This window comes from Eurytemora carolleeae, unplaced genomic scaffold (genome assembly GCF_000591075.1).
Source record: "Eurytemora carolleeae unplaced genomic scaffold, Eaff_2.0 scaffold631, whole genome shotgun sequence".
Taxonomy (NCBI): Eukaryota; Metazoa; Arthropoda; class Copepoda; order Calanoida; family Temoridae; genus Eurytemora; species Eurytemora carolleeae.
Window position 1 is genome coordinate 55,006 of NW_019396541.1, and position 27,843 is coordinate 82,848.

The window sequence follows — 27,843 nt, forward strand, 5'->3', positions numbered from 1 at the left end:
CTTTAACGCGCTTCAAGACGCTTTTTAACATGTAAACCCTGAATAGTTTTGCACAAAAAAACTCAAATCCACGCGCGCGCGCATTTTAGAAAATATGTAAGATTTATAATTCTTCAATTTTGGCATAATTCAGAACAGAAGTAGAACAAAATTAAAAAATAATGAAACGTAAATATTTTCTTAATTATTCTATCAATTTTAAGTTCACATTAAAAAAATCAACGATCTACGGCAATTCTAAGTTATGTTTAAACACTGTTTAAATTTTCCGGAGTGATATGTTTTGTGGCCCCCCCCCCCCTTTAAAAAAATCATATTGACCCCCCTGTACGTGTACTGTTTTCTCCAGCATAACCTAGAGGGATAATGAATTAATTAATCTGATGTAAAACCTAACTAAAAACAAAACCTTGAGGTTGGGTAAAGATAATACTTGTATTTGCAGACAACCTTGCGAATATAGAACAGTATGATTTAGAACCTTAAAAGGGTTTCCAGGATGTTAATCTCATTCTGCATATGTGGTCCCACCCTTTAATCCTTAGTTGTAATATACTTCTTATACACATACACACACATCTATGATTACGGTCACAAACACAGAAGATCTTAATTTACTATTTAAGAGAAAAAAGATTTAGGAAAATTTTACAAAACAAATTTATTTTTTAGAAAAAGTTTAAAAATATATATTGGTAAAGGTTGTTAATTGGAAACTAATTTGAGAAAGTCACGATCTATTATTATACTTGTCGTTCCTTATTAAGTCTGCATATTGAACATTAACAAATATTGTTTAGAATGTTTGATGTCGGTGGTCAGAGATCGGAGAGAAAGAAATGGATTCATTGTTTCGAGGGAGTGACAGCAATTATTTTTTGCGTAGCTCTCTCAGGATACGATCTTGTACTGGCAGAAGATGAAGAGATGAACAGGTAAATTTCAATCTGTCCTACTCTAGGTACTAAGTAGAGCAGGTGGAGATTTTACTCCGACCTTGTTGGGTTGTAACCATAGTATCTTGTTAGTTTCATAACAAAACAACAAAACATTTGTCTTGACATTACACCACACGATATCCTGATCTATACAATACCTTTCCTTAGAAACAGTTGAGGGTTGCAGGATATAATTCTTCTTTTGACAAACTTTTATACTGGCGAGTCATCTTATTATTCTATTATTATTTGAAAGTTTTTCTTTTCCTAGTGACGCTCCTGGCTAGTACTTGTTTCATGTATCTACAAATTGATACAGATGAATCAACAAAAAAATGTGACGTATCACTAAAATTTCACTTTTCAGTGTCCAGCTGTTGATTAATTTTAATAAGTGTGGGAAAAGGATAAACTAGGATCCTAAATCCTGGTGTTAGGTCTTTAGTACCTTGGCATTCATTTCAAATTTAGGGAGATTTTGTGGATTGAAGGGGGATTAGAAGTTTAGACCTTGGTTAAAGACTAAGCTGAAGAAAAAAATAAAAATGTTAGGTTTTAGTACCGTAAAGATTCTAGACCTACATTGTGTCCTGGTTAAAGACTGCAGGATAAATCTAACTATTCCTACTCCTGGTCCTAGTTAAAGACTGCAGGATAAATCTAACTATTCCTACTCCTGGTCCTAGTTAAAGACTGCAGGATAAATACAACTGTTCCTAGTCCTAGCTTAAGACTAGGATGAATATATCTGGTCCTATTCCTAGTCCTAGTTTAAGACTGCAGGATAAATATAACTAGTCCTACTCCTAGTCCTAGTTAAAGACTGCAGGATAAATATAACTAGTCATACTCCAAGTCCTTAAGACTACAGGATGAATATATCTAGTCCTTCTCCTAGTCATAGTTTAAGACAACAGGATGAATATATCTAGTCATACTCCTAGTAATAGTTTTAGACTGCCGGAGGAATATATCTAGTCCTAGTTTTAGACTGCAGGATGAATATTGCTCCGTGTAGTATGATTGAGTATAATGTTGTTGGCTGGATGCAAGGTGAGAATGATTGTTCTTCATGGGAAATCTGAGAAATTGTGTTCCATCTCTTTCTCACCAGGCCTGTTTTCCGCACATATCCTTGTGCTTGAGTGAGGATGTAAACCGTGCTCAGCTCATTATTTTCTAGTCTTTTCATTTTATGCTATTTCAAAAGCGCGCGTTGTCGGTCGAATTTCATGGTTTTGGATGTTTCCAATAGTAGTTTGAAAGTTCCCCTCTGGGATACGATCGGACACAGGTTTCTCTAGGATATTGTTCCTTGGTACATTTAAACTAGGATTTAATGTTCATGGGAGAACGTGTCTTGGTTTGGCAGAGTAGTTATTGTATTTACATGCTTTGGGTTTGTTTCTGTTTTATGGAATTGTGTCATGGTGTCTGTAGAAATTGAGTGTTTTCTTGTGACGATATGTTTAAGTGTACGAGAAGTAGAGTGTTTGATGTGTTTTAAGCGAAGTGTGCCCCTGAGTTGTGTTTAAGTGTACGTGTAGAGTGTTTGATGTGTTTTAAGCGATGTGTGCCCCTGAATTGTGTTTAAGTGTACAAGTAGTAGAAACTTTGATGTGTTTAACCCGAAATATCTCCCTGACTTGTGTTAAAGTGTACGTGCAGAGTGTTTGATGTGTTTAACCCGGAATGTCTCCCTGTATTGTGTTTAAGTGTACGTGTAGAGTGTTTGATGTGTTTCCGAAATTTGCCCCTGAATTGTGTTTAAGTGTAAGAGTGTTTGATGTGCTTTAACCCAAAATTTGTCTCTGAATTGTGTTTGTGTGAGTAGATTGTATGTCTTCCAATCAGATATGTGTCTTCCTGAATTGTGTTAAGTGTTCGAGTAGTAGAGTGTTTGATGTGTTTAACCCGAAATGTGTTTGTGTGAGTAGATTGTATATCCTTGAAACCCCTGAATTGTGTTTAAGTGAATATGATAGTTGGTTTCACACCTTTGTGTTAAATATATCGGGTTCCAGCTGTATAGGGTTAAACACTAATGTGGGGGGGGGGGGAACAAGTTTTGAAAGTAAGTAGTCTGAATTTACTTAATAGTTTATTAACATTGTTCATTTTAATGGTTCTATTTTGTGCAAAGATGTTTTTTTTCTTTCTTGGCTAAAAAAGTATCTTCTCTTTTCAAAACTTGTTTGTTGTGGGCCACAACTTTTATCTCCGTTGCCCAGCCATTAGTATTTTATGGATTACTCAAGTACAAAATAGTTTCTCACATCAGTCCTTGGACCTAACCTCTAGTCTTTGTTACTCCTCCTTATCCTTGTTGTTTTTAACACTTGTCCTAGTTTTTCACATCTTGTCCTAGTTGTTCACATCTTGTCCTAGTTCTTCGCATCTTGTCCTGGTTCCACTAATCCTGGTTTCTTAAACACGTGTTTTTGCTTAAACCCTTGTCCTAATTGTTTTAGTTCTTGTCCTAGTTGCTTAAACCCTTGTCCTAGTTGATAAATCACGTGTCTTTTTCTTTTCTTTTAATCATTATCCTGCCAGCCCTGTTCTAGTTGCTTCATGGTCTTAGTTGCTCAAACCCTTGTCCTTCTTGCTATACGCGTTGTCCTAGTTGCTTTACCCCTTGTCCTTGTGCTAAAACTCGTGTCATAGTTTCTAAACTCCTTGTTAAAGTTTCCTTAATCCTTGTCACAAATGTATATTCCTTCTCTCTTAATTTTTCCCTTGTCCTAGTTGTATAAACCCTTCTCCTAGTTGTTAACCCTAGTCTGAGCTCCTAAACTACTTATCTTGATGGATTTGTCTAATGGTTGAATCAGGTTTAAAATAAAGATTGGTAATACATCCCATTGTTCTGTAGAACCCAACCTTCTAAAGTATACTGCACTACTCTACCCTTGAACCTTCAATTCCTCTCTCAGACCTTTATTCAATTGCAAAAATTGTGGCTTTGTGACAAGGCTTCCTCCGTTTATCATTTGTTACACTAGGATTTCATCTAATTTAAATAATTCAGGGTTGGAACCTTTTCTCCTCTTTTTTCATTTTCTGCACCGGTCCATCCACCCTGTCTCAATCTCAATCATATTCTTTTTATCCTGAAACATTTTTATCCTCAAACATTTTTTTTTATTAAATTCTGAATACTTCCAACCTCCCATCCCCCTCCCCACAATCCAATCAAGTATATTAGACGGGTAGTGCAAACTGAAGTAGTTGGTAAGATAGTTTTATTGCCAACAAAATCATTATATTTCATCAAGTTCCTGATTTCTAACTGAGGTTTCTTTACAAAGAAAACCTTTCAATGTTGGATGTTAAGAATTGCTATCTCTCATTATTCTCAAGGTTGTGTAGATTACCCGTCTCAGTAAATTAGTAGAAGAAGAATCATTTCAAACCAGTTCTGAAGCCGATACTTGTTAAAGGGACTGTAAGCGTAATTTCAAGTGACCCTGCAAAGCTGTCCATGTCCGATTTACAACGGTTAGCTTGAATCCTTTATCTGATCAATAATTGTAAGATATTGTCGTATTTCTAGGTTTAAAAGGGTTTAATACTGATAATTCCTATTTGATATCCGGCTCTAGAAGTGCGCAACTCACTTTAGTTGAGAAACATTAATCAAAAATAATAAGTTTTAAAAATGGATATACATTCTTACTTCATATTTAATACATACATTATCAGACCGTTTTACATCTTTGCTTGGAGGACCACTTGAAATTACGCTTTAAATTTAAGTTCCTTGTATTGCGCAATCTCCGTTGAGATATTCAGACAGAATTTACCTAATCTGTGGATCTAGTAAAGATTATTGTTTTCTAAGTGCATTACCAATTCAAAAGTTTCGAGCTTTCTGCAAGAACTTCTGTAAATTTAAGACAAAAAAATCAATGATGAAGTCTAATTCAAAATTATTATTTGTTAGTTTAAATAATATTGTTACAACTATCGTTAGTTGTTAAATTCTCATTTGTCAACTACCGAAAAATGAAAAAGAAAAATAACTAAATTTCACATCACTATGCTTCTATTCTATATATAGACATAAACCCTCCTTATTCATCGTCCTTCATAAAGAAGATATTCATCCGTAACAATACATGCATTTTTATCTTTAAATATTTTATTTAGCTGTTCTCTCCCTTATATAATTCAGAAATAAACGTTGAAATTACATTAACATACATTTTATAACTCTTGAATGGAACATAACATTACACATTAAAGAAGAAAAGTTTAGATTTTTATAAAAAAAAATTTATGATATAATATTTATATAAAAAGATTAAGTCATTGTTTTTGAGTGGCCCTCAACTTAAAGAGAGACATAACTGTACCCTTCTCATCAAAAAAATGTCCTAGCCTGAACTGTAAACAGTCGTTTAATTTTGACCATTTCTTTCATGAATTTTTGCTGAAGAATCCATAAGTCCCACGTTTGTCAAAGCTTTTAAGGATACCGTTGTAAATTGGACATGTCCATTTATAAATGGGGGTTCACTTAAAATTATGTCTACAGTCCCTTAAGCTTCCTTTTAATGTCTCAAAGGCAGCTTAATCTCGAGACTAACATTTTCCGAATTAATTTAATCGCGGCCTCTTAAGTTAATAAAGGAAATAGACTCTTGTGCAACTCTGCATTACAATGATTATGAACATATATGGCTCAGTTTATATTTTGACGGGTAATTTAAAATGAATTTAAGGAGCGCTTACACACATGACAAATATGTCTTGCAAATCCGTGTCTCTAATCACCGAACTTACGCAGCACACAATCCTTACAGTTTATTTTTCATATTCATGTCTTCCTGTCAATAGATTACAATCTGCTTTGCAAGACTATTTCAACTGAATCTATATATAAATTTGGCTTGTCTGTCTGTCTGTTTGTCTGTTTGTCTGTTTGTTTGTTTGTTTGTTTGTTTGTTTGTATCCAATAAACGTCAAAACGGCTGAACCGATCGGGCCCAAATTTTTTGTGGGACATCTAGGGACCCCAGGGAAGGTTTATGAATCATCAAAATTTCAAATATTTGTCTATCAAAATTCGATCGTCATTAAATTTTTAAAAATTTTGAAAATCCGCGAAATTTTTTTGTGAAAATCCGCGAATTATTTTTGTTTTGTTTTACGATGTACACAAAGAGAACATGTTCACAATTAATTTAGGAGATGGGCGCGAAGCGCCCTCTAAGGCTAGAAAGAAGGGCGCGAAGCGCCTTGAATTTCTAGTTTAATAAAAAACTGTTCTTTTGAGTTTTTTTTTTATATTTTCTTTAAACATTTTATAATTTTATTCAAATCAATGTAGCCGAAGTAAAAAAAATCGTTGAGAAATCAATGTTTTCTAATCTGAAATGGGGTTAATCTCTACTATTTTCTTTTTCTCATAACGTTAAGAAATCTACGATTTGTTTTTTAAAACATATTTTTAAAACTTATTTAATACTAGGTGAAGGGCCCGGAGTTGCCCTTGAAAAAACGTTAATAAAATTTGAAAAAAAAATTAAAATTTGTATAGCCTATAACTCTCTCTGGTCACCCCTAAGTGTCCACAAAATTTTTTAGCCCAATCGGTCCAGCCATTTGGCCGGTTATAGGGAACATATATACGAGTGTCTTGTTTTATTATGTAGATAGGATAGCAAATCTACAGGGTGATTTTTAAAAGTCGATTTTTTATTCGTGTTTAATTGGATCAAAAATCTGCAATATTAAAGGAAAATCTCCCAATTTCTAACTTACTAACTTACCATTTTCTCCAAAAAATAATTTTTTGAAATATTTTCAATTATGGTTTCTGACTAGATGTAATAACTTTTAAAGGTCCTAGACATATGAAAAGATCTTGTAGTATAAGATTCCAGCTTCTTCCTCCGTGTGATGTAAAAAAACTCAAATTGTCCAAATATCGGGTTCGAAGTTTGGAAGCTGTTGGAGAACCTCCTTAAGAGAAATATTAGCAATACTGGAGATAATTAATTTTTGTTGTACTTTTTTTGCTTTGGTGAACAATTTAAAAAATCGATTTTTATAAATCATCCTGTATTTCTATCTTCTTAAGTTCTAGTTTACAGAAATCATTAAATCGATGTTTATTTTTAAGAAGGCCTAGGACGGTTTTAAAATCAATGTCATTGAGAGTGAAAACCGTTGTTGTTATTCGTGGAACCGAATGTGTATGCAGCCGTGCACATTTTGTTTTGTTTAGTCACTTTATATCGCACATTGCACAAACAATCCCTATTCGTGATTTGCATATTGCACTTCTGGTTATCGCCATTAAATTCGCAGGTTAAACTATATTTCGCAAGAAAATTACATTTATTTTATTTATTTTGCACTAAGAGATAAGCCAAGGTTTATATATTTGAACTCCGTCAACCTTGGATTGTGGTAGGAAATTAAAATTGAAATGACAAGGGAAGTTCTAAGAGTTGAATTTTGCTGAGGGTTATTATACCATTTATACTTTTACGTTTGATGTTAACCCAGATGTATAATCTTAACGAGCCGCGTGGTTAGAGCCTTGAAGGTTATAGATATAGGATAAAACAATCAAAGGACAGTAAAGGGTTAAACTTCCTTATTCTGTTAGTCATAAACTTAGTTTAAGAACCTAGGATCATATTACTAAACCTCAAGGAGGAATATCTAGGACAGTTCATAATCCATACTTAGCTATAGGTTACTAAATTTTCTCATTATAAAATAATGAAAATAATATTGAAATTCATCAAAACCATTGCATACTTTAACAAGCAGATGTTTGCTTTTTAATTATGTTGAGGCAACAATTAATCCCAAATGTAAGACCACAAAGTTCCACTAAATATGAAAAAGTATTGAATAATGATGATTTGTATTACAACTGTTATTTAAGATAAAAATGCAAATTCAATAATTGACATTGGTCTTTAAATTTTCATATTTTCCGTTTTGGTCCTAAGAACTTGTGAAAATCGAAAGATCTTTCATGTGATAGACTTAACAGGACTTTTCTAAGTTAAGATATTTCCTACTGCAAACAACTGTACTATTTCATGCGAGATAGATTTTTCTGGAGAGTTAGAATTTCTATATTTCTGAAACAAATGATAAATGAAGTTAGGGCGCGGTTTGATATCCTAGTTGACCTGTAAACTGTAGAGTGTGAACCCAGAGATCCAATTCAATCCATCTGGAACTCATCACATTCCTCATTCAACCAAATAGAAATCCAGAATTTGGAATTTTCATTCATTCCTCGTATTTTTGATCACATATCTTGAGTAGTTCTTTACATTCTTCATAGGAAAATCCAGAAAAAAAACATCGCCAAAACTTTGTTTTTTTTTATAAAAAGATTTCAGATTTCAGATTTTAATTCAGTGTAAATGTATGATCGATATCTATGTACAGATATGATTGATATCTGTGTAAAGATATGGTTTATTGATATCTGTGTATAGATATGTTGATATCTGTGTAAAGATATGGTTGATATCTGTGTAAAGATAAGGTTGGTATCTATGTAAAGATATTGTTGATATCTGTGTAAAGATGTGGTTGATATCTTTGTAAAGATATGGTTGATATCTGTGTACAGATATGATTTATATCTGTGTATAGATATGGTTGATATCTGTGTAAAGATATGGTTGATATCTGTGTACAGATATGGTTGATATCTGTGTACAGATATGGTTGATATCTGTGTAAATATATGGTTGATATCTGTGTAAAGATATGGTTGATATCTGTGTAAAGATATGATTAAAGAATGTTGAAAGGTCTGTAGCTTGTTATATCCCCTGAGCCTATTTCTAGAGTCTAGATATCTTTGTAAACAGTGTATATGTATATATATGGATATCTCATCTTATCAATTTTCAATCTTGATAGGACTTTAGCTTCAGACAAAACAACTGGAATACCTACCCTACTAGTTATAAGTGAAGTATTAAACTTGATATCATCACTTTTATGCATCATTTTAATTGGAGACTTTCATTCTTTATATATACATTTTTAAGGTTTACAACTTGAGTCTCAAATCTTGATGCATGTTTTTCTAGTTCTATGCATCATTATAACTCTATTTGCATCATTGTAACTCGAGTTTAGATTTCTTGATGCATTCACTGGTAGGTCCATGCATCTTTACAAGTTGAGTTCAGAATCTACTAAGTCTTTCATGCATCATTATAACTAGATTTCCTGATGCTTTCATGTCTAGTTATGTTCAATGCATTACTACAGATTTTGGTATATTTTATGATTGTCCGGNTAAAATCCTGCCGCGTGACTTGTTTTCTTGTCACGTGTCTCTGATTGACCGGCGTGAAGGGCACACCTTGATCGTGAGCTATATTATTCCTTCACCATTCCTCAGCAACCATTCTTGTCGAGATAAATTCTAGAATATCTTTAATATTTCAATTGTTCACATAAACCAGAGAACAATACATACCACCCAAGAAGAGGCACGTCAAACTAAAGAAAATTGTACCTAAGATTAAAATATGTTTATAAAAAGAGCAAATGTGAAGAAAAGAAATGTTATGAATTTCTTATATGTAACCGGCTAAGATTATTTTTTCTTCTTCTTATACTTGTGCGTAAAATCAAAACTACATATTACATACAAATACATAAATTAACAGATTTCTTTTTGCTATAAACTTTACTAAAATCAAATTATTAAATTGCATATATTTCTTTAAAATGAGATTGTTAAGATGATCTTTTCCTAAACTTTTTCTTACAATATGACGGTTTTATTTTTATCATAAATCTTGTATTCGAGTAAAATGCTAATTATAAAGTGAATATGTCCAGTTAAATTTGGAACTATCTATGTACTTTGTTCGTAGATTTCTTCAAATTCTTCAAATGTCGTCTTTTCAATAAAAAGTCCAGGAAATCTATAGAAATGTTTGGGAACAATGAGACATTACAGAAACCAATAACTAAATAGTATTTATTATTTTCGATGATAATAGTTAATTTTTATTTTCTCAATCTGTTCCTAAACAACTAATTAGTTTACTGTAGAATCTTTACTACATTTTTCGTCGTCGTTATGAATGATTTTTTAAAAACTGATTCTCAAAATCATCCCTCAAAAATGAATGATTTTAAGGATTGAATTTGCGCTCTTGCTGAACAAATATGCACCGTAAAAACGTTACAAATGATTCCTAAAAAAAATTCTCCTCAATACTACTTTACCAGTTCAACTACCATACATTGCCGGTCACTCCCGTACATGCACAGAACAAAATAACAGGACAGATACATAGTTTATAACAGTCTAGAGTACAGATTTCAGTTCAAGTTACAGAATGGAGTTTAGAGTACAGAATTTAGTTCAGGGCGCGTAAAATAGTTCATAATGGAGAGTTCAGAGCACAGAATAAAGTTCATAGAACAGAATGGAGCTAAGAGTACAATATTGAGTTCAGAGTTCAGAATTGAGTTCAGAGTACAGAATAGAGTTCAGAGTAAAGATGAGAGTTTAAGGATCGAGTACAACACAGAGTACAGGATAATGAGTGAATTAAAATTTACATTTTTTTCACTGAGTGCATATATGGCAAAACCGAGTCCAAGTAAAAAAATAATTAAAAATTCTCTGAAATATCAATAAAACCATTTTAGAAATCCCAACTCCACATCGTTTTTGATGACATCCTTAAATTGTTCGATACAAGCCTCAAGTAGAACGGATGGTTAGAGAAAAACGTTCTAGGTTGAAAAATTCCACTCACGCTAGACTGGATGTTTAAATTAAAGAATTAAACTCGGTTTCTCTTGGTTCCGGTTCACCAAGCAATGAATAGGCCCCCAGATGTGAACCTAATTTCCCCTCCACCACACAAACTCAATATATCTAGTAACATTAATTCATTTATAAAAAAACAAGATAAATATGTTTTAAATATTATACGATCTCATTTTTATTAAAAACTCTCATAATAAAAAAAGAAAATTACTTCGTATGTCTTTTAATATTTCATCACCACTTCTCTCTTAAGAAAAGAAAGATAGTTTATAAGCTAGTTATATATTAGGCAAATTACAGTCCTGTATAAAGCAATGAAAGAAACTCCGGAATATAATAAAGACATGATTAGGACGTCTATAAACTATCATCATATAATCAGAGAGTTTATGTGAATATATGTTCAAACTTTTCCTAATGGTTCGTTCAGGGGCGTGCACAGGGTTTACACCACTCCTCTAAATCAAGGGGTGCTTCACTCAACTCCCCAAAGCGGGTGTAAGGGATAGATTTATATTTGCGCCCCTGCTCACTTTGAAAATGAGAATTCCTCCTGAGCTGAGAATATATTGGATCTGCAGATCTACGGTTTCAAAACCACAGTCCTACCAACCCTGTTCGGTCAAATTATCCTTGTACGCATTCAAAAAACTTACTTATAACAATATATCCACCATTTTGTCAAAAAATGGGTCTGAGTGCTGTACCCTGTTTTTATTGCGGTACAGTACAATACTTTTTGTTCACCTGTTGCATCTCGTTACTGTATGTACAGAACTACTTTTGTATTTATTGTATCACACTGCTTTAGTCCACTACTGTACGTTCACTTGATGTAAATTATTGCTTTACAGTACAGTACTATAAGTTTACTTGTTGTATACCATTGCTATGAAGTACAGTACTTTATATTAACCTGTTGTACTCTAGGATGATGGAGAGCATGAAGCTGTTTGACAGTATCTGCAACAACAAGTGGTTCGTGGACACCTCCATCATTCTCTTCCTCAATAAGAAGGTAATTAAACACTGTATACTGTACACTGTACACTGTACACTGTACACTGTACACTGTACACTGTACACTGTATACTGTATACTGTATACTGTACACTGCACACTGTATACTGTACACTTTACACTGTATATTGTATACTGCACACTGCACACTGTATACTGTACTTTTAACACTGTACAATGTACACTGTACACTGTACACTATATACTGTATACTGTTCACTGCACACTGTATACTGTATACTGTATACTGTATACTGTTCACTTGCACACTGTATACTGTATACTGTTCACAGTACATTGTTAATGTTTCTAGAATTCTTTGTTATTTTTATTAGTTAAACTTTAACTAGCCTTTTTGTATTGCGCAATCAAAAAATTTATATTTTTTATGCATTTCAAATAAATGTCTGTAATTTAAAATTCAATTTTCTATCTGACAAGTTCAAATTACGAAATTAAGTTACATTTTCTGCTATTTAAATAATAACTTTTGTCAAAGATCCAATCTGTGATGTGATTCTATTTTAACCCAGAAGAGATTAAAATTAAAGATTTATAAATATCAAATACTAACTAATGAATGAACAAATTAACAACAGTGAATTATCATTAACCTATCAGCTGAGCAATTATTTAAGCATCTTCGTAATTAGTCGAGAAATTAAACTTTCATCCAACCAATTAACCAATCAAACGACAAGCCATTAAATCAACTGTTTTTAGTTAAGGTTTTAGTTCATGATTTAACAGCATCCTTCTTATTTATTAAAGGGATTGTTCACGCTTTTGAAAATATCATTGATTTTGATTAGGTTTCTAGCCGTGACAGCCTGAGTCTTAAAAAAATAGCTCTGAGTGGACAACATTTATAAATAGTTGATTAAAGATCTGGAATAGTTTAAGCTTGAGATTTTAAATCCCTATTAAAAGCAGAGATTACTCGCCACAAACTCTACTTTTCCTAATTTTGCAACCTGATAATTGTTGATCTTTCAAATGTTTTCTGTTCAATTTACAGATTTCTAAGCTTAAAATTTCATAGGTCTACGACATCAGGTTGCTAAGAGATAAGGATTAGAAAATTAAAGTTAATGTTGAATAATCAGTTCCATTGCGGAAAACGACAGGATAAAACTTAATGGATAATAATGGAAAGTATCATTCTAGCCATCGGGGATAAAGATTATCTTTCAAATATATTTTAAGAAATATATGTTGTGACGAATTAAACCTGTTCCTGTTTGTAGGACCTGTTCGAAGAGAAGATTCGACATTCTGCTCTCAACATTTGCTTCCCAGAGTACAATGGTCAGTTAATAACAACATTTAACGGAACAGAGGTCGGAAATAATGAATAGCGTTTAACTAACTAATGCTTAGTTCAACTATTTCTTCATTATATCCGACCTCTGGTCACTTCAGCTTCAAATCATTCTTCTCATTAAATCTATAATGTGCATGTTTTCATATTTAAGTTTTGTAACTAATATTATTGTAATTCTAGTTCATATCAATCCATTTACTCATATACTATCTTGAAGTATTGTTCCTATATTCCTGTAAGTAGATACACATGAATACTAGCTATGAGCCAAATAATCTAATGTTTCTCATGGTTGTGTTGTATCCATATTTTAACCATAAATTACAAAACTTAATTTGTTTCTTGAGAGCGGAAAGGTTTTTGCATTTTTAGCTCTTCTCCGGTCTACATCTTATCCAAGATGTTTTCGTATAAAACAAATCTTTTATTTTAAGATGGTCGGGTTTGGGTTTGCTCATGCAACTCATGGATACTAAACNACGTCTGTGTAGTTATCTGTACTAACTGAACAGCACACACCTGTTAAATTTGGTATTTAAGTAATTGGTTTGTGGGGTTTAGTAATGATGCATAAATTCAGGATTTCTTACTGAGATTTATCCTTATTTCATAAACCACGAGATAAGCATATTAACAATTAAATTTAAAAAAAATTTCACACAGTGTTTTACAATACCAATTAAAGGCTTATTAAATTTAGTTTCTTTTGAAGGTCCAATATTATTCTGGAAACAAAACAAAAAACAAAATAATTTATTGAAAGAATACTTTTATTTGATGAATAAAATATTTTGAATTTACTTCCAATTCTGAAGATTGTGTGACGATTTTAAACAGTATAATGTTAAAACTTCATATTGATATATTTTTGTGTAGAAGGGGCGGATTTGTCGGATTCATTAATTTGAAGAGTGAAAGTGAATATGCGCTTAAAACTGAAAGTTTCTATTTAAAATATACCTAAACAAAGCACTGAGTAATTGAAATAAAGTATTCTGATCTTATGCCCTTAATTGTTGGCTTCTATCAATTAAGCCATCTGAGTTTCCCGGTTTAAGGTTGACACGACATGAATAAATTTCTCTAATCCTAGCTCATTAAACTAATCTAACGCTTATTTTATATTATAATAATCATTCAATCTTTTCATTTATTTGTTTGACAAATATTTGTCCATTCCAGTTTAACTCCTTAAATACAACTTAAAACTAAGAAAGTTTTTGTCTGTTCGATCTTGTGTCATGAATTGTTGAGAAACCGGTTTTAGGATACATTAATTATTTTCTCTGACAGAAGGAAACTTATTACTTAATTAGGCCTAGCTTCAGCTCGTCTGTCAAGCTCTACGTCTTGTCAGTCACGCTGTTGATTTGTCTGTTGAGGAGTTTTTTTCCTGTCTGTCATAGAATTTCACTTTCCATCTGTTATTGTTTTCTTAATTTGTTATTGTTAATAACTGAATCCTTATATTGATGATTTGGATCTATGCTCCTTTCAAAGATTTCTTTGTCTAAGCTTTCTTACTACGGGTTTTCTCTCACTGCATACAATGTAGAAAGACAATGGGTTATTATTTATAATGCTTACTCATCCCCCCCCCCCCCCACACAATCTAAACCCAAACCAATTTGTATTCCTTGATCACTTGATAGGGTTGAAGATATCCTATGATAAGAAGATATATGATATCAGGACGTATCTTGGAATGCTCAGGGTGGGTGTAACGATACAAACCTCCAGGATTCATTTAAATTCAGAACTCCGACTCATCTCATGATAGGAATACAGAGTAAACGAGTCGGGGCCTATCTTCAGATTAAATATTTTAAATTCTACTGCACCATGAATCAACAAATCTGAGGCGGTCAGGTTTTTCCATAGATAAAGATAGATTGCGCATATGACGACATTTTTCATCTTGAAAGATGTAAATGTCAGAGATGTTTTAAAGATATTCCTATTAAATAGATTAACTAGGTTGGTTGTGAACATTGGCTGTTCTTATGTCATTGAGTACTTCTGGTGTACATGAGTTCTGTAGAGAGAAATTTAAGTTAGTTTAGTCCTTCTCATGTCCTTCTTCAGTTCTCGTCAATATGATATATTGCTCAGTGAAATATTGTTGTTTAAATAGTTCCTGAGTGGTTTAATAATTATGAAATCAATTAAAACACCAAACCACCCCGCTATACTATACAATTCTTGGTGATTTTGCGTACATAAGCTATCTATGTTTATTTATTTATCTATGGGTTTTTCTCTGGAAAGTCGGTTGGAAATAAATATTTATGAAATCTGAGTGTTTCTTTGTTTACAAAAATGATGGAACAATTAAGACAGATCCTGGTTCTGCCCACCTCCGATATATAATGCGGGGGGTAAGTGTGGTACATGATCAATGCAGCATTGCATTATAGAAGTATAAAAATAAGCTAGTTAAAGTACATGGTTCCGCTAGCACATGAAGTACATGATTAAGTATACACAATGCATACGTACAATTGTACAATGCACACGGATAAGTATATAGAATAAACAACTTGAAGAACACGTGGGGTTTAGTTGAAAAGATTAATAGTTCTCCTAACTATCCCCTCAGCACGCTCAATAGACAATGTTTGATTAAAGTTTTTCTCTCCGTAATCTATGTTAAACGCTCGCTTTGGAATAAGTTGGTTTAAGCCCACTGCCTTAGGCTAGGATGAGGCCGTTATATCTAGGCATATTTTCTCCCCCCCCATCACATTCTCACACTAGGTGAAGGAATTAAACTCCATGAAACCTTGATTATGCCGCAAACATGAGGAAGCTCATCAAGCGGGTTACATGACCTTGTACTTTAGAAATATTTGTTGGTCTTGTTTTTCTACAATTTTTTCTTGGTTTCTTCTGTTTTATCTTTGAATCTATTAGCTTGGGGGAGAAAAAGGGGGGGCGACTGTTTTAATGTAAACACGATTTATCAAGGTGAACTGTCCCAATATCCTCAATCAATTCTTGGATTCATGTGACACGTATCATTCGACAGAAATTATACTCACGTCTCCACAAAGATTTGAAATGTAGGTTTCTGTTGGTGCTTGTTTTTCTTATTGGAAATTCAAACTTAAACATCCGGGAAGTATTTGCAAAAAATCCGCAAAATATTTTTGTATTGAACCAGACTGGTCTAGCATGTCCGAGGTACGCATTAAATTTCACTTGACGGGTAACGGAGTGCTGGGGGATGGAACTCGGTACAGCAGGGAACTGAATGTTTCTAAATCAGTTATCAGTGATGTCAGGAACACAGAAGAGAGTACTGATGAGATCACAATCGGAACTGGGTCCGTTAAAGTTGTCGCTTCACGAGAGAATGGGAATGTGTTATCAGAAAATGTCATAGAAGCTGGGATCGACGATAAAGATGGATTTGAGAATGTCTGGCATGAGGTGAACTGGAGATGGTCTAGAGTTCTAGGTTTTCACGTTCCTTCAAACTCTCAGAAAATCTAGATAAATCACTACCATCTTAACATGGGAACATCATCCTTATCCATTGAACTTTCTGTTTAACGAAATATATGCTTTTCATCTTTAATTGTTTTATACCTTACCATTATTGTGTCAGCAGCTCGTCTTTTTCTACCCTGACTGATCTGGTCAGGGTGGGTTTTCGCCTGTAGTTTCAAGGCTAGGTGTCCCCCCAGACCCATATATCGCGTGAGAACTCGAACACTTCAATCTAAATCTGACCTTTTGCAGCAGCATACCTTCCAGCATCCACATTCTAGCAGCCGGTATGCGGTGTACACCCATTTAAACACTTTAAATTACGCTGTACAAGTCATTCTAATTAAGAGAAGCAAATTACAGTTCTGATACTGATCTTAGATTCATCTTACTCTTCAAGGTTTTTATGTGAATAAAATTAATCTAGTTCAGCGATTAAAAATATATTTCATGGGTTACTTCTGTCAGGCCAAGATGTCTGTTTTTCATCAAATATAACATTTCCTTAAAGTTCAAAATACAGCATGTCCCAATAAAAATCAAAGGCATATAATTTATTGCTAACGTAAATTTTGCAATTTATTTTGTTATGTAGATCAACAGCTGTTCATATTTTAATTTTTGTATTACCTCAACAACATTTCTGAGACACCCTGTATAATATATTAATAGCGCTAGATTTTGATATTTTAATGTAGATTTATTGAATCAATCTAATCTTGAATTCCTTGAATACAACAATATATCATGGACTAACGGGAACAAAGGAGTAAATCTAACTGTTCCACGGAAAGATCAAACGTCAAGGTTGGAGCAAAAACATTATTATTCTTTGTGTTCTCTTTAATTTCTGATTTGCAAATTGCAGTGCAGAAATCTCGGTGCAGAATATAGAGTTAATTATAATTACAGGTTGTATTAACAGACTGCAACGAAATAAAGTCACAAAATTCTGATATAGGGAAATAAATCGAGCATTATCTATATAATGAAGCTCTTCGCTTGTGTGTGAAATATCTTCTTAAAATAAGTTTAGAACATTTTCTATTGTTTATTATGATAAGTTATTGCTAGACACGTTGTTTCATATTTGTTTTAACATGTATATGGTTGCGTTAGCTGCCCAAACGGCTGGACCAAATTGGCTGTGTAGCCCGGGGGTCATCTAAGCTAAATTTTTTTTTTTAAATCTAACTTAGAAATGTCGAGGGCAACGCAGAGCCTAAAGGATTATTATTCGATTATCCATATATTATATATCTATATTATAAAACAAGACGTTCGATCGTATATATGTTCCCTCTGGCCGGCCAAACAGCTAAAAAAAATTATCCACGGGCAACGCCGAGCCCTTCAGCTAGTGTATATATATATATATATATATATATATATATATATATATATATATATATATATATATGTTCTGGTATAGGACTGAATTCAAGATGTATTCACATAATCCTGGGTAATTACATAATCCTGAGTTATTATATACACCATTCTCATCCCCACTTAACATCGATTAGGGTTGTAGCAATGCTGGGGGGGGGGGGGGATTAAGTAAATATAAAATAAATTTTACTTCTTCCATTTGACATGATAAATCAATTATTTTTAGTTCTGGAGTATTAATTTGTTGTTCTATTGATTCTTGATAATCGAATATATTACTGTGAATCTAGGATAGTTTCATCTTTATAAATACTCTGTATTATCTCGGTGTAGAAAAAGGAACCCGCATGCATATTCTGATTGTCTATTGACTAACCCTGAGTTATAGAAGGATCAATATAAAATATTTGCGCCAGGAGTGAGAAGAATCATATTAGGTTTGAGGCAACTTTATACCAATTAGATTCAACAAATATCATGCTTGAGGATAGAGGATAGTTCTAGTTTCCGTCATCTACTCATTAATCAATCCTAATCCATCAATTTATGCACAGCCCAGGCTTTATTCATTACATACAATCCTTTACTGCACGAGATGCATGCAATATATTATATCTATACTGTTTACGGTGCAACCTTTTCACGTCACCAGGATTTCAACATCTATCTGCATATAGTTCTACTGGTGTAAAACTGATTGGTCATAAACTATACTTTCTCCGGGTTGAATCCAACCCAGGGTCCAACTATATATCATCAGTTCTAGGCAGTTCGCACGTCGTGCTGTATTTGGTCTTTTTATCCTCATCCGGTTGCCATTTTGTAACCTACTGATCATATTCATTCTCAGCTCTACAATAAATCAAACCATCTTGCATAATAGTTGAAATTATTTTATTCTATCCCAGTTTGAATTTGTTTATATATCTTTCATAAACTGACAAGCTTGTTAAAAATATGGGGGCCGGCCGTTCATAAATTTCTGATTTTTAATGACTGGTTTTATTTGAAGGAATTTAACTAGTATTTCTGTATAGTTGATATATAATTAATTACAGTTTATCAAATATTTCGTTTAATATTCTTGAAACTTGACTCTTAGTTTTATCATTTAACAGTGATTAGAAAACTGAAGTGTAAACATGTTTTAGTAATCTTTAAATCAATAAACAGAGATTTGTATTTGTATTTGTATTGTATAACCTCTTATAAACCTGACTCCCCCCCCCCTCCACATAACCTTCCACCTTCCACCTCTTAGTAATCTGAACCCTCCCAGATATAAGATGAGAACGCTTGTACAGTTTTAATTTCTTTTTTATTTGTATCTAATCCTAGCTTATCCAGGTTTATGTTACCACCTCTAGTCTTACTCTTGCTACTACCCTGAGCAAGGTTTCACCTCTCCGTCCCCATGGTTATTCCGTGATGCCCATATTTGTGATAATTCGGAGAAAAATTCAAATTTTACTTTCATTTCTGGAATTGGGAAACATTCGCCGGGTCTGGGAAATAGGTGCATTCCAGCTTTTCTTTTTCCTTTCTTGTCATTTATTTTTTTCTTTTCCTTTCCATCTGAATAAAATACTCTTTTCCTTCCATGTTCCAAGTTTTTAATTGTGTTATATTTGTATTCCTATTTCTTACATTGTGCCATCTTGCATTTTATTGGATGTCTTAATTTTATTTTTTATGATTTTTTATTTTTTAGTGCTGGGCTTCTCCTTTCTTTCCCTTTTTTCCCTCTGTTATTCACCCTTCCTTTTCTTTCTTTTTTTATATTACATGCTTTGTGTTATTTTTTAGTTATTTATATTCAACAGGATTTAGTTAATCCCAATTTTACCCCAATATATTCAACTGAATTTAGTTGATCCCAATATATTCAACAGGATTCAGCTAATCCCAATAGAACCCCAATATATTCAACAGGATTCAGCTAATCCCAATATAAACCCAAGATATTTAACAAGATTTAGTTAATCCCAATATATTGAGATTAGCTAAATCCTGTTAAATATATTGGGATTAACTTAATCCTGGTGAATATATTGGGTTTAGACTAGGATTAAGCTGTAGATTTCTGTTCTCACATTTATTAATTGACGGATAAATTTCCAGTTTGGTTCCGGTATCGGCTGCCATGCTGAGATTTCACAAGGATTCAGATTGGATCTCAGTGGGTTTTAGACCAGACACTTTCTATATCTGGGTTCTAGCTGTAGCTTGGAGAGATTAGAGACGGAGATAAAATAGGATTTAATTGTTTTATTGTTAAATTTTCCACATCTTCACATTTACTACATGATAGTTCTTCTTCTAAACTAAATTTATTATAATAACATTATATTAACAATATATTAGCAATATGTTAACAAGTTCATAAGTTGTAATCTCTGTTTGTCTGTTTGTTTTTTGGTCCGATCATAACTCAGGAACCCCTGGACTGATTTGCCTTAAATTTTGATTGAGAACTCAGAAGACCCACGGGAATGTTCTTAGCTCGGTTTTAAGATTCTAAGTTGAGCGTGTCGACTTCAGCGAAAATTTTGTTTCCCGGTAAAATCGTTTAAGTGCGGGTAAACGGCGGGAGTAACTTATAGTAACCTTGACAGCGCTGGGTTCCCAAGCTAGTACATAATAAATATAATGGAATTAAAATAATTGAAAAAAATACTAATATTATTTTTGGTTAAAGAGAAGATATAATGCCACTCAGGATTTAATGGAAATATTTATAGTAAATGTTTATTCTTTAAGCTCCAGGATTTTAATTAATCTAACCACTTCAAAAAAAACTTAGTTTGTTTACAGAAATTTCGTTCTAATTTAAAGGAGCTGTTAATTAAGTTTTTAGTGACCTTTTTAAAGAAGGGAATTTACAAAAGTACATTTAAACCTTTCTTTGATTGTACAGAAAAACTTGAATTTGTAATAATCAATTTTCATTAAGAAAATACTTGATATCTCGTGTCTTTTTGATCAAACAAAGTTTTTAAGAGTACCCTTGTGAATGGGGCATACCGCTCTATAACTGAAGGATAACTTAAAATTACGTTTACAGTTTCTTTACAAAGTTTTTAAAATTAGTTTTGTTGTGTGTTGAGACGCCTGTATGTGGGCGGAAGTACGAAACTATTTCACCCCTATATATCATTGTGAGATTTGTCACTGCGGTGTGTTGGGAAGTTTTCTGGTGTTATAGGAGCGTAAATCATGCATGCAGGAGCATTGTTTTGTCGGGGTAAATCCTACTCACATCATCACAAGGTCATGAGCTAGGCAAAATCTGTATCAGTGCAAACCCCATCCTAGATGTTGTACTACACCAGACCTAGATATTGATGTGCTAAACCAAACCTATATATTCATGTACTACACCAGACCTAGATATTGATGTGCTAAATCAAAATATTCATGTACTACACCAGACCTAGATATTGATGTGCTAAACCAAACCTAAATATTCATGTACTACACCAGACCTAGATATTCATGTGCTAAATCAAACCTAGATATTCATGTACTATACCAGACCTAGATATTGATGTTCTAAATCAAAATATTCATGTACTACACCAGACCTAGATATTCATGTGCTAAATCAAACCTAGATATTCATATACTATAACAGATCTAGATATTGATGTTCTAAATCAAACTTAGATATTCATGTGCTATACCAGACCTAGATATGCATGTGCTAAACAAAACCTAGATATTCATGTACCAAACCATACCCAGTTATTCATTTACCAAACCAAACAACATGTACTAAACTCTACTTCGATATTAATCTAGCATTTTCATTTACAAAACCCAACCTAGATAATTATATATCCAACGTGCATGCTTCTTTAACAAAGTTATCTCTAATACATATTCTTCAACACTTAATTAACATAACTACAACAATTTCAACAATTTAACCATGTGCACCTTTCTTGTAATCAGCGTTCCGTGCAACCAAAGATATATTAAACATCTTTACACACAGTTGGCTTAAGAAAATAAATAACTGTTAAGGACCTTTTTAATGCAATTGTCCTTTTTGCATACAAAACTTCAAATATTTCTAACAATTCTTTTTACATTTTATATTACAAGTTCAGGTTTTTGTCTAAGAACCATTTATTTTCAAGAATTGCAAAAGAAACTATCACGACCCTCCCCCTCTAACCCCCCTTCGTTCTTTAAATTCAAACTTTCCATATTCTATTCAAGTCTGTTTATCTGTATTGAAGTTGATTGCGAATACGTGGGAATAAACTCCGTGTGATAAGCATGTTCTTTTCTCATATTCGCCTGGTAGGGTTCCTCTTATCTCTCCGACGATTTGTTGGTCTGTTAATAGCTCTATCCCGTCAGAAATAAAACATCCTCTGAAAGAAAGAAAAAACATTTAAAAAAATTTATTTTCCTTCCGATAGAATTGGGCAATTGGAAAACTTACTCCATTAAATAATGAGAACATGAATTTTTTTATTAATAATTTTTTTATTAGTTATTATAATCATAACCAAAGAAAATGGTTTCATGTTTTGAACTAAAAAACGATACTCTTTTTTTTGATAAATTGAAACTTGATAAGTTTAGATAGGTGTTATACCAAACCTCTCTCAAAACACGGTTTTGTGATGGTTTGGATACCTTCATCATTATTTGGAACCTGATATTTTTCCGATCAGATATACAATACCCGATTGCAAATATATAAGGCCTAGAAAATTATAGCATAAGGTAAGTATTCAAATTCTTGCTTATTCTTCAAACAGTAAATTACAACCAGGCATAGTTGGGGTTCCTTATTCAATAAATCAACTTCATGGTTTTTTATCCTGTTCCAACAAACCTTGGTAGTTGAGAGTTTAATTACAAGATGGTTAGGTTTAATTTAAATATGTTGGTTGAGCTCTGCCCGGTTATATTGATGAGGGTAGATTACTCGGAGAACCTGGATCCAAGGTTCAAGTATTCAATCTCGAGCACCAGAAAGGAAATGATTTACCAACTATTTAGCTGATTATTTAGCGGATACATCACTGCCTGGTTTATATGTATTGTTTGTGGTTTATTTATTTTTCAACCCCTGCCCCCCCTCCCCCACACACACATTTTATGTGTTAAGTCGTCTTCCTATTCCACAGTTTTATGGATCTCTTTATTTAAAACTAACATTTACGGTGAACTGAAATAAGGTTTGTCAAATTCTTCTTAAAAACTAGAACTTTACAGCTTTAAAATCTTCATTTCTAGGGCTGGACTGCGTCAAAGTTAAAAGAAATATCCTGCCTTCAAAGTCTAATTTTCATCACTGTAATGTAAAATAAAAAATATTGAGTTAATTTTGCATACCGAAATATGTTAGCCTTTAATGGTTTTATTACTTTCAAATATCATTCCTTTTTATAGTTGAGTGGATTTAAAGGCCATCTTAAAATATACAGGATCTTAAATTTACAGTAAAATATTTGGCGGGTTAATTTCAAATACTATAATTGATCGTTAGCCATGCTGAACCATTTTTAAACTCTACATCCTAGAATAGTATCCATTTATGTATATTACCTTACTATAAACTATTATTGAATTCTAATTCTTTAAATGTTTGTATCCCTTTAGAGACATCAAGTAATATCGTACCCTTGTACACAATTCACATTGTATCCTGTATCTTTGATTCTTATATTCTAGTAACATTATACTCTAGATAGGGAGTAGTATCAATGCATTTTCTTTTTCTAATATTTATGTATCCTTGTACCCTAGAAGCCTTGTGTCCTCATATCCTTGTAGCCTTGTTTCCCTGTTTCCTAGTATCCTTGTATCCTAATATTTTTATTCTTGTATCCTTGTATCTTTGTATCCTTGTACTTTTGTATCCTTTTACTTTTGTATCCTTTTACTTTTGTACCCTTGTATTCTTATCATTGTATCCTAGCATGTATCCTTGTACTCTGGCATTCTTGTACCTATGTTTATTTAATCCTTGTATAGTTGTACCGTCGCGTTGTATCCCTATAAATTTGTACCCTGTATCTTTGTACTTGAATTTAGCCCTATTAGAATGTGTACTTCATGTTAATGAAAAATAGACTCTCTCTTATACATCGTAGATTAAAGGAATGAAGGTTGTTAAAAATGATAAATAGTAGTCTCTTATTTCAAACTGGTTGCTAATATTCAAAAACAAAGTAAGCATGTACTGATGAGTGATGACGCAATTTTTTATTAAAAACAATATAAAATAACTGGTTTTTAAATAGATTTTTTTTGCAAATTTTAATGGTAGAATTGGTACAACAGTTAAAAGCGGTAAACTTAAATAATCTCAACTTTATTTATTACTTAATGTTTCTCAACCCACACTAAACCATTATCAGTCTAAACCAACCATTTGTCACCGCCCCTCATCTTCAATATTAGACGAAGGAAAAATTAATCAAAATAATAATTTAAAATTTTATTATTCCACCTTTTGTTAATAATTGTATCTTCGTCAAACTAAATTCTTTCAGCTGGAAATATTGCACCCGACCCTGTGAGCATTTGATCGTCCATATTTGCATGCAGAGCTCAGTCAAAATTGCAAATTTAAACCTAAGGGTAGTTAAGTACTACTTCCTGCATATATAATCATAGTATTTCAGTTTTAAAAAGTAAGCCTATGTTGAAAACAAGTTCTTCTTTGTTAAAAATTTATTTTTAAATGAAATTCTCTTGATTTAATCTTGTTATTGTTAAACAAAAGCTTTTAACATTATTTGAAGAAACGCTTGAAACATGAGAGTTTTTTAACGAAAAATTTGCAATATTTTTATAAGACGAAAAACTTGGACTGATAATTGTTGAACGAAAGGCTCAAAGATTGAAATAAATCCGTGACTTGGCTGGAAAAATAATTAATTCCATGACTACAGGCCAATATTGACTGAGATTAAAATGCCAATTATTTTTTAGTATTTTAGTATTTTTTTCTAATCAATGATAATGCCGTCGAACCAATGAATTGAGTTTTTGCCACAAACTCTGACTTTCTTTAAATTCTTTCCCCAGATATTTCAAATTATTAAGATTATTTGATCTAACAAAGTTTTAAAGATCTAATAGTTGGTTACGACATTGGGTTTCAAAGATTAGAAAATCTGAGACCCAATTCCCTTGAAGACTAATAAATTTGTTCCTGGAGTAAAATAATAGGCTTAAACACATCTTGAAAGGATGAGTAACACTTCAAAATTTATTAAATATTTATAAATGAAATTCTTCGACTAGTAAATCTTAACAATACCCAGCAGGGTCGTTGAAAAAAATTGTCTGGGGGCGGGGGGCTTAAGTTTAACCTGTTATTATTTTCCCCTACTACCCTCTCTTTTTACTATTCGCTCTTAATAAGTTGATATCTCCTTTGAATTTTGTGTTTCTTTTTTTGTCTTTTAATATCATTTGTGTTGTCCACCTGTTATAATTCTCACACAAATAATGGAAATAATAATTATTGTTCCAGTTACAATTTGTTTGTTTTTTGAAGATTAATGTTTATTTAAGGGTTTACATTGTGAACGGGGGGGGGGGGGCACAACTAGATTGATTATAAAATGCTAGAAGTAAAAATATCTTCTTTGGCTAAATAAGACGCACGAAAGGGTGACATACATACATCACAGTTTTATAATATAGGATTTCACATTTCCATATTTTCCATTCAAATAACCATGAATGAAGAAAATATTCTAATTTTGCTAGTGACCTTGTCAATATATAACTATATTGTAAATATTATGATTAAGCTTGAATGGAAACTGTCTAGTAGTAGGATGAGAATTAACTGGACACAATATTGATGACCCAAATTACAAATATGATGAACGTACACATATATCTCCAGTTTTCAAATATTTAGAATTTCTACAAATTATCGATAAAATGTTGCCGTGAATTGAACATTTTTATTCAACTACAAACCATGAGATATTAAAAATAAGCAATTACAATTTACTATGCAATTTTGACCCGCCTGACCATGGTAGGTTGTTTTGATACGATTTACCAATAAGGTTCCAGATTTTAACCTAGAGGGGGTGGGGGATATTGTTATTCATCAACCGTTCTTATCTCATATAAAGGCTGAACTAGGAAGTGTGTTAGATCGAACTCCAATATATTAATTGGTAATTAAATTATATACTGTAGGCGTTAACTATCATTAAATAAATTCAGAAACGGGAGGGCTCAGTCTCTAGTCTAAATATCCATCATTTATTTAATTCTCGATATTCAATATCATTGTCTTAATATCCAATATGCATTGTAGTCTTGATATCCAATATTCATCATAGTCTAGATATCCAATATTTATCATAGTCTAGATATCCAATATTCATCATAGTCTAGATATCCAATATTTATCATAGTATAGATATCCATTATTTATCATAGTATAGATATCGAATATGCATTATAGTTTAGATATCCAATATTCATCACAGTCTAGATATCCAATATTCATCATAGTCTCAATATTCATCACAGTTTAGATATCCAATATTCATCATAGTCTAGATATCCAATATTCATCATAGTCTAGATATCCAATATTTATCATAGTATAGATATCCAATATTTATTCATAGTATAGATATCCAATATGCATCATAGTATAGATATTAAATATCCAGTTTTGTCTAAAAATTTATCCTTAACTAAAATCTAAAGAAATGTAAAACATCCAGTTTTGTTTAAAATATTTCTGGGATTAAAGATTATGATCTAAATATTATATTTTAAATAACCTCTTACATCCCATTAATTGCTATTATTATTAGTAGTATCATTACTGTTATCATTTTATTGTTATTCTTTTCTTTACCATTATTATCATTATCATTTTTTAATCATAATTATTATATTTGTTATTATTTTAGGATCTAACACCTACGAGGATGCGGCAGCTTTTATCCAGCTCAAGTTTGAATCCCTCAACAGGTATTAATTGTAAAATAAATTTATACTCTTTTTAAGTACATGTACATGGTCTATATTAACCATGTACACAATACACATGAACAGGTTTTATATGGTTTTATGTACACATAAATAGTTTTTGATAGCTTTTTTATGTTTACCTGTTACACTATCTATAATCTATATTGTTCATGTTTACATATTCATTGTTCAAGGTCAAAAATGTTCATATAGACATTTACAAGGTCTAAAATATTCATATAGACATGTACAAGGTCAAAAATGTTCATATAGACATGTACAAGGTCTAAAATGTAAATGTTCAATTGCACAATGTCTATAAAGTTTATGTACAGCGGCACAAGGTATATATTGTTTTTGTACCCAAGTACAAGGCCGATATTGTTAATGTACAAGTTCTATATTGTTTATATACAACCTCTATATTGTTTATGTACAAGTTCTATATTGTTTTTGTAAAGGCCTATATTGTTTATCTACAAGCTCTATATTGTTAATGTACAAGTTCTATATTTTTAATGTTCAAGTTCTATATTGTTCATGTACAAGTTCTATATTGTTTATGTACAAGTTCTATATTACCTATGTATACAGATGCCGAGATCAGAAAGGGAATTTAAAGGAGATATATACCCACTTCACCTGTGCTACTGATACCACAAATATTCAGGTAGGCAACCAAATAATAATTAAATATTTTCTATTAAAAGGGGATGGTGGAGTTGGCACATTTGATGTAGGGGGGGGGGGGCTGCCTTCATTTTTGGTTCAAATCTTCCAATTTTTTGGCTGCACGCCTAATTAGTGATCGAAATTCCTAAAATAAAATAAAATAGAATTTGAATGACCTGTAATGACCTCCACAAATAGAAAATACTTCAACTATGGCTTAATGCATATCAAAC

The 27,843-nt window shown here is 32.3% G+C and overlaps 1 protein-coding gene across 1 annotated transcript in view; it reads left to right on the plus strand.

Moving 5' to 3' along the window:
* The window catches only part of LOC111705157 (guanine nucleotide-binding protein G(i) subunit alpha), a 39,099-nt gene that overhangs the window by 9,667 nt on the left and 1,589 nt on the right, over nt 1-27,843 (plus strand). The window contains exons 6-10 of the mRNA XM_023477622.1: nt 801-935; nt 11,656-11,743; nt 12,993-13,053; nt 26,878-26,938; nt 27,533-27,608. Coding sequence (XP_023333390.1) covers nt 801-935; nt 11,656-11,743; nt 12,993-13,053; nt 26,878-26,938; nt 27,533-27,608 — 421 coding nt within the window. The remainder of the gene's footprint in view (nt 1-800; nt 936-11,655; nt 11,744-12,992; nt 13,054-26,877; nt 26,939-27,532; nt 27,609-27,843) is intronic.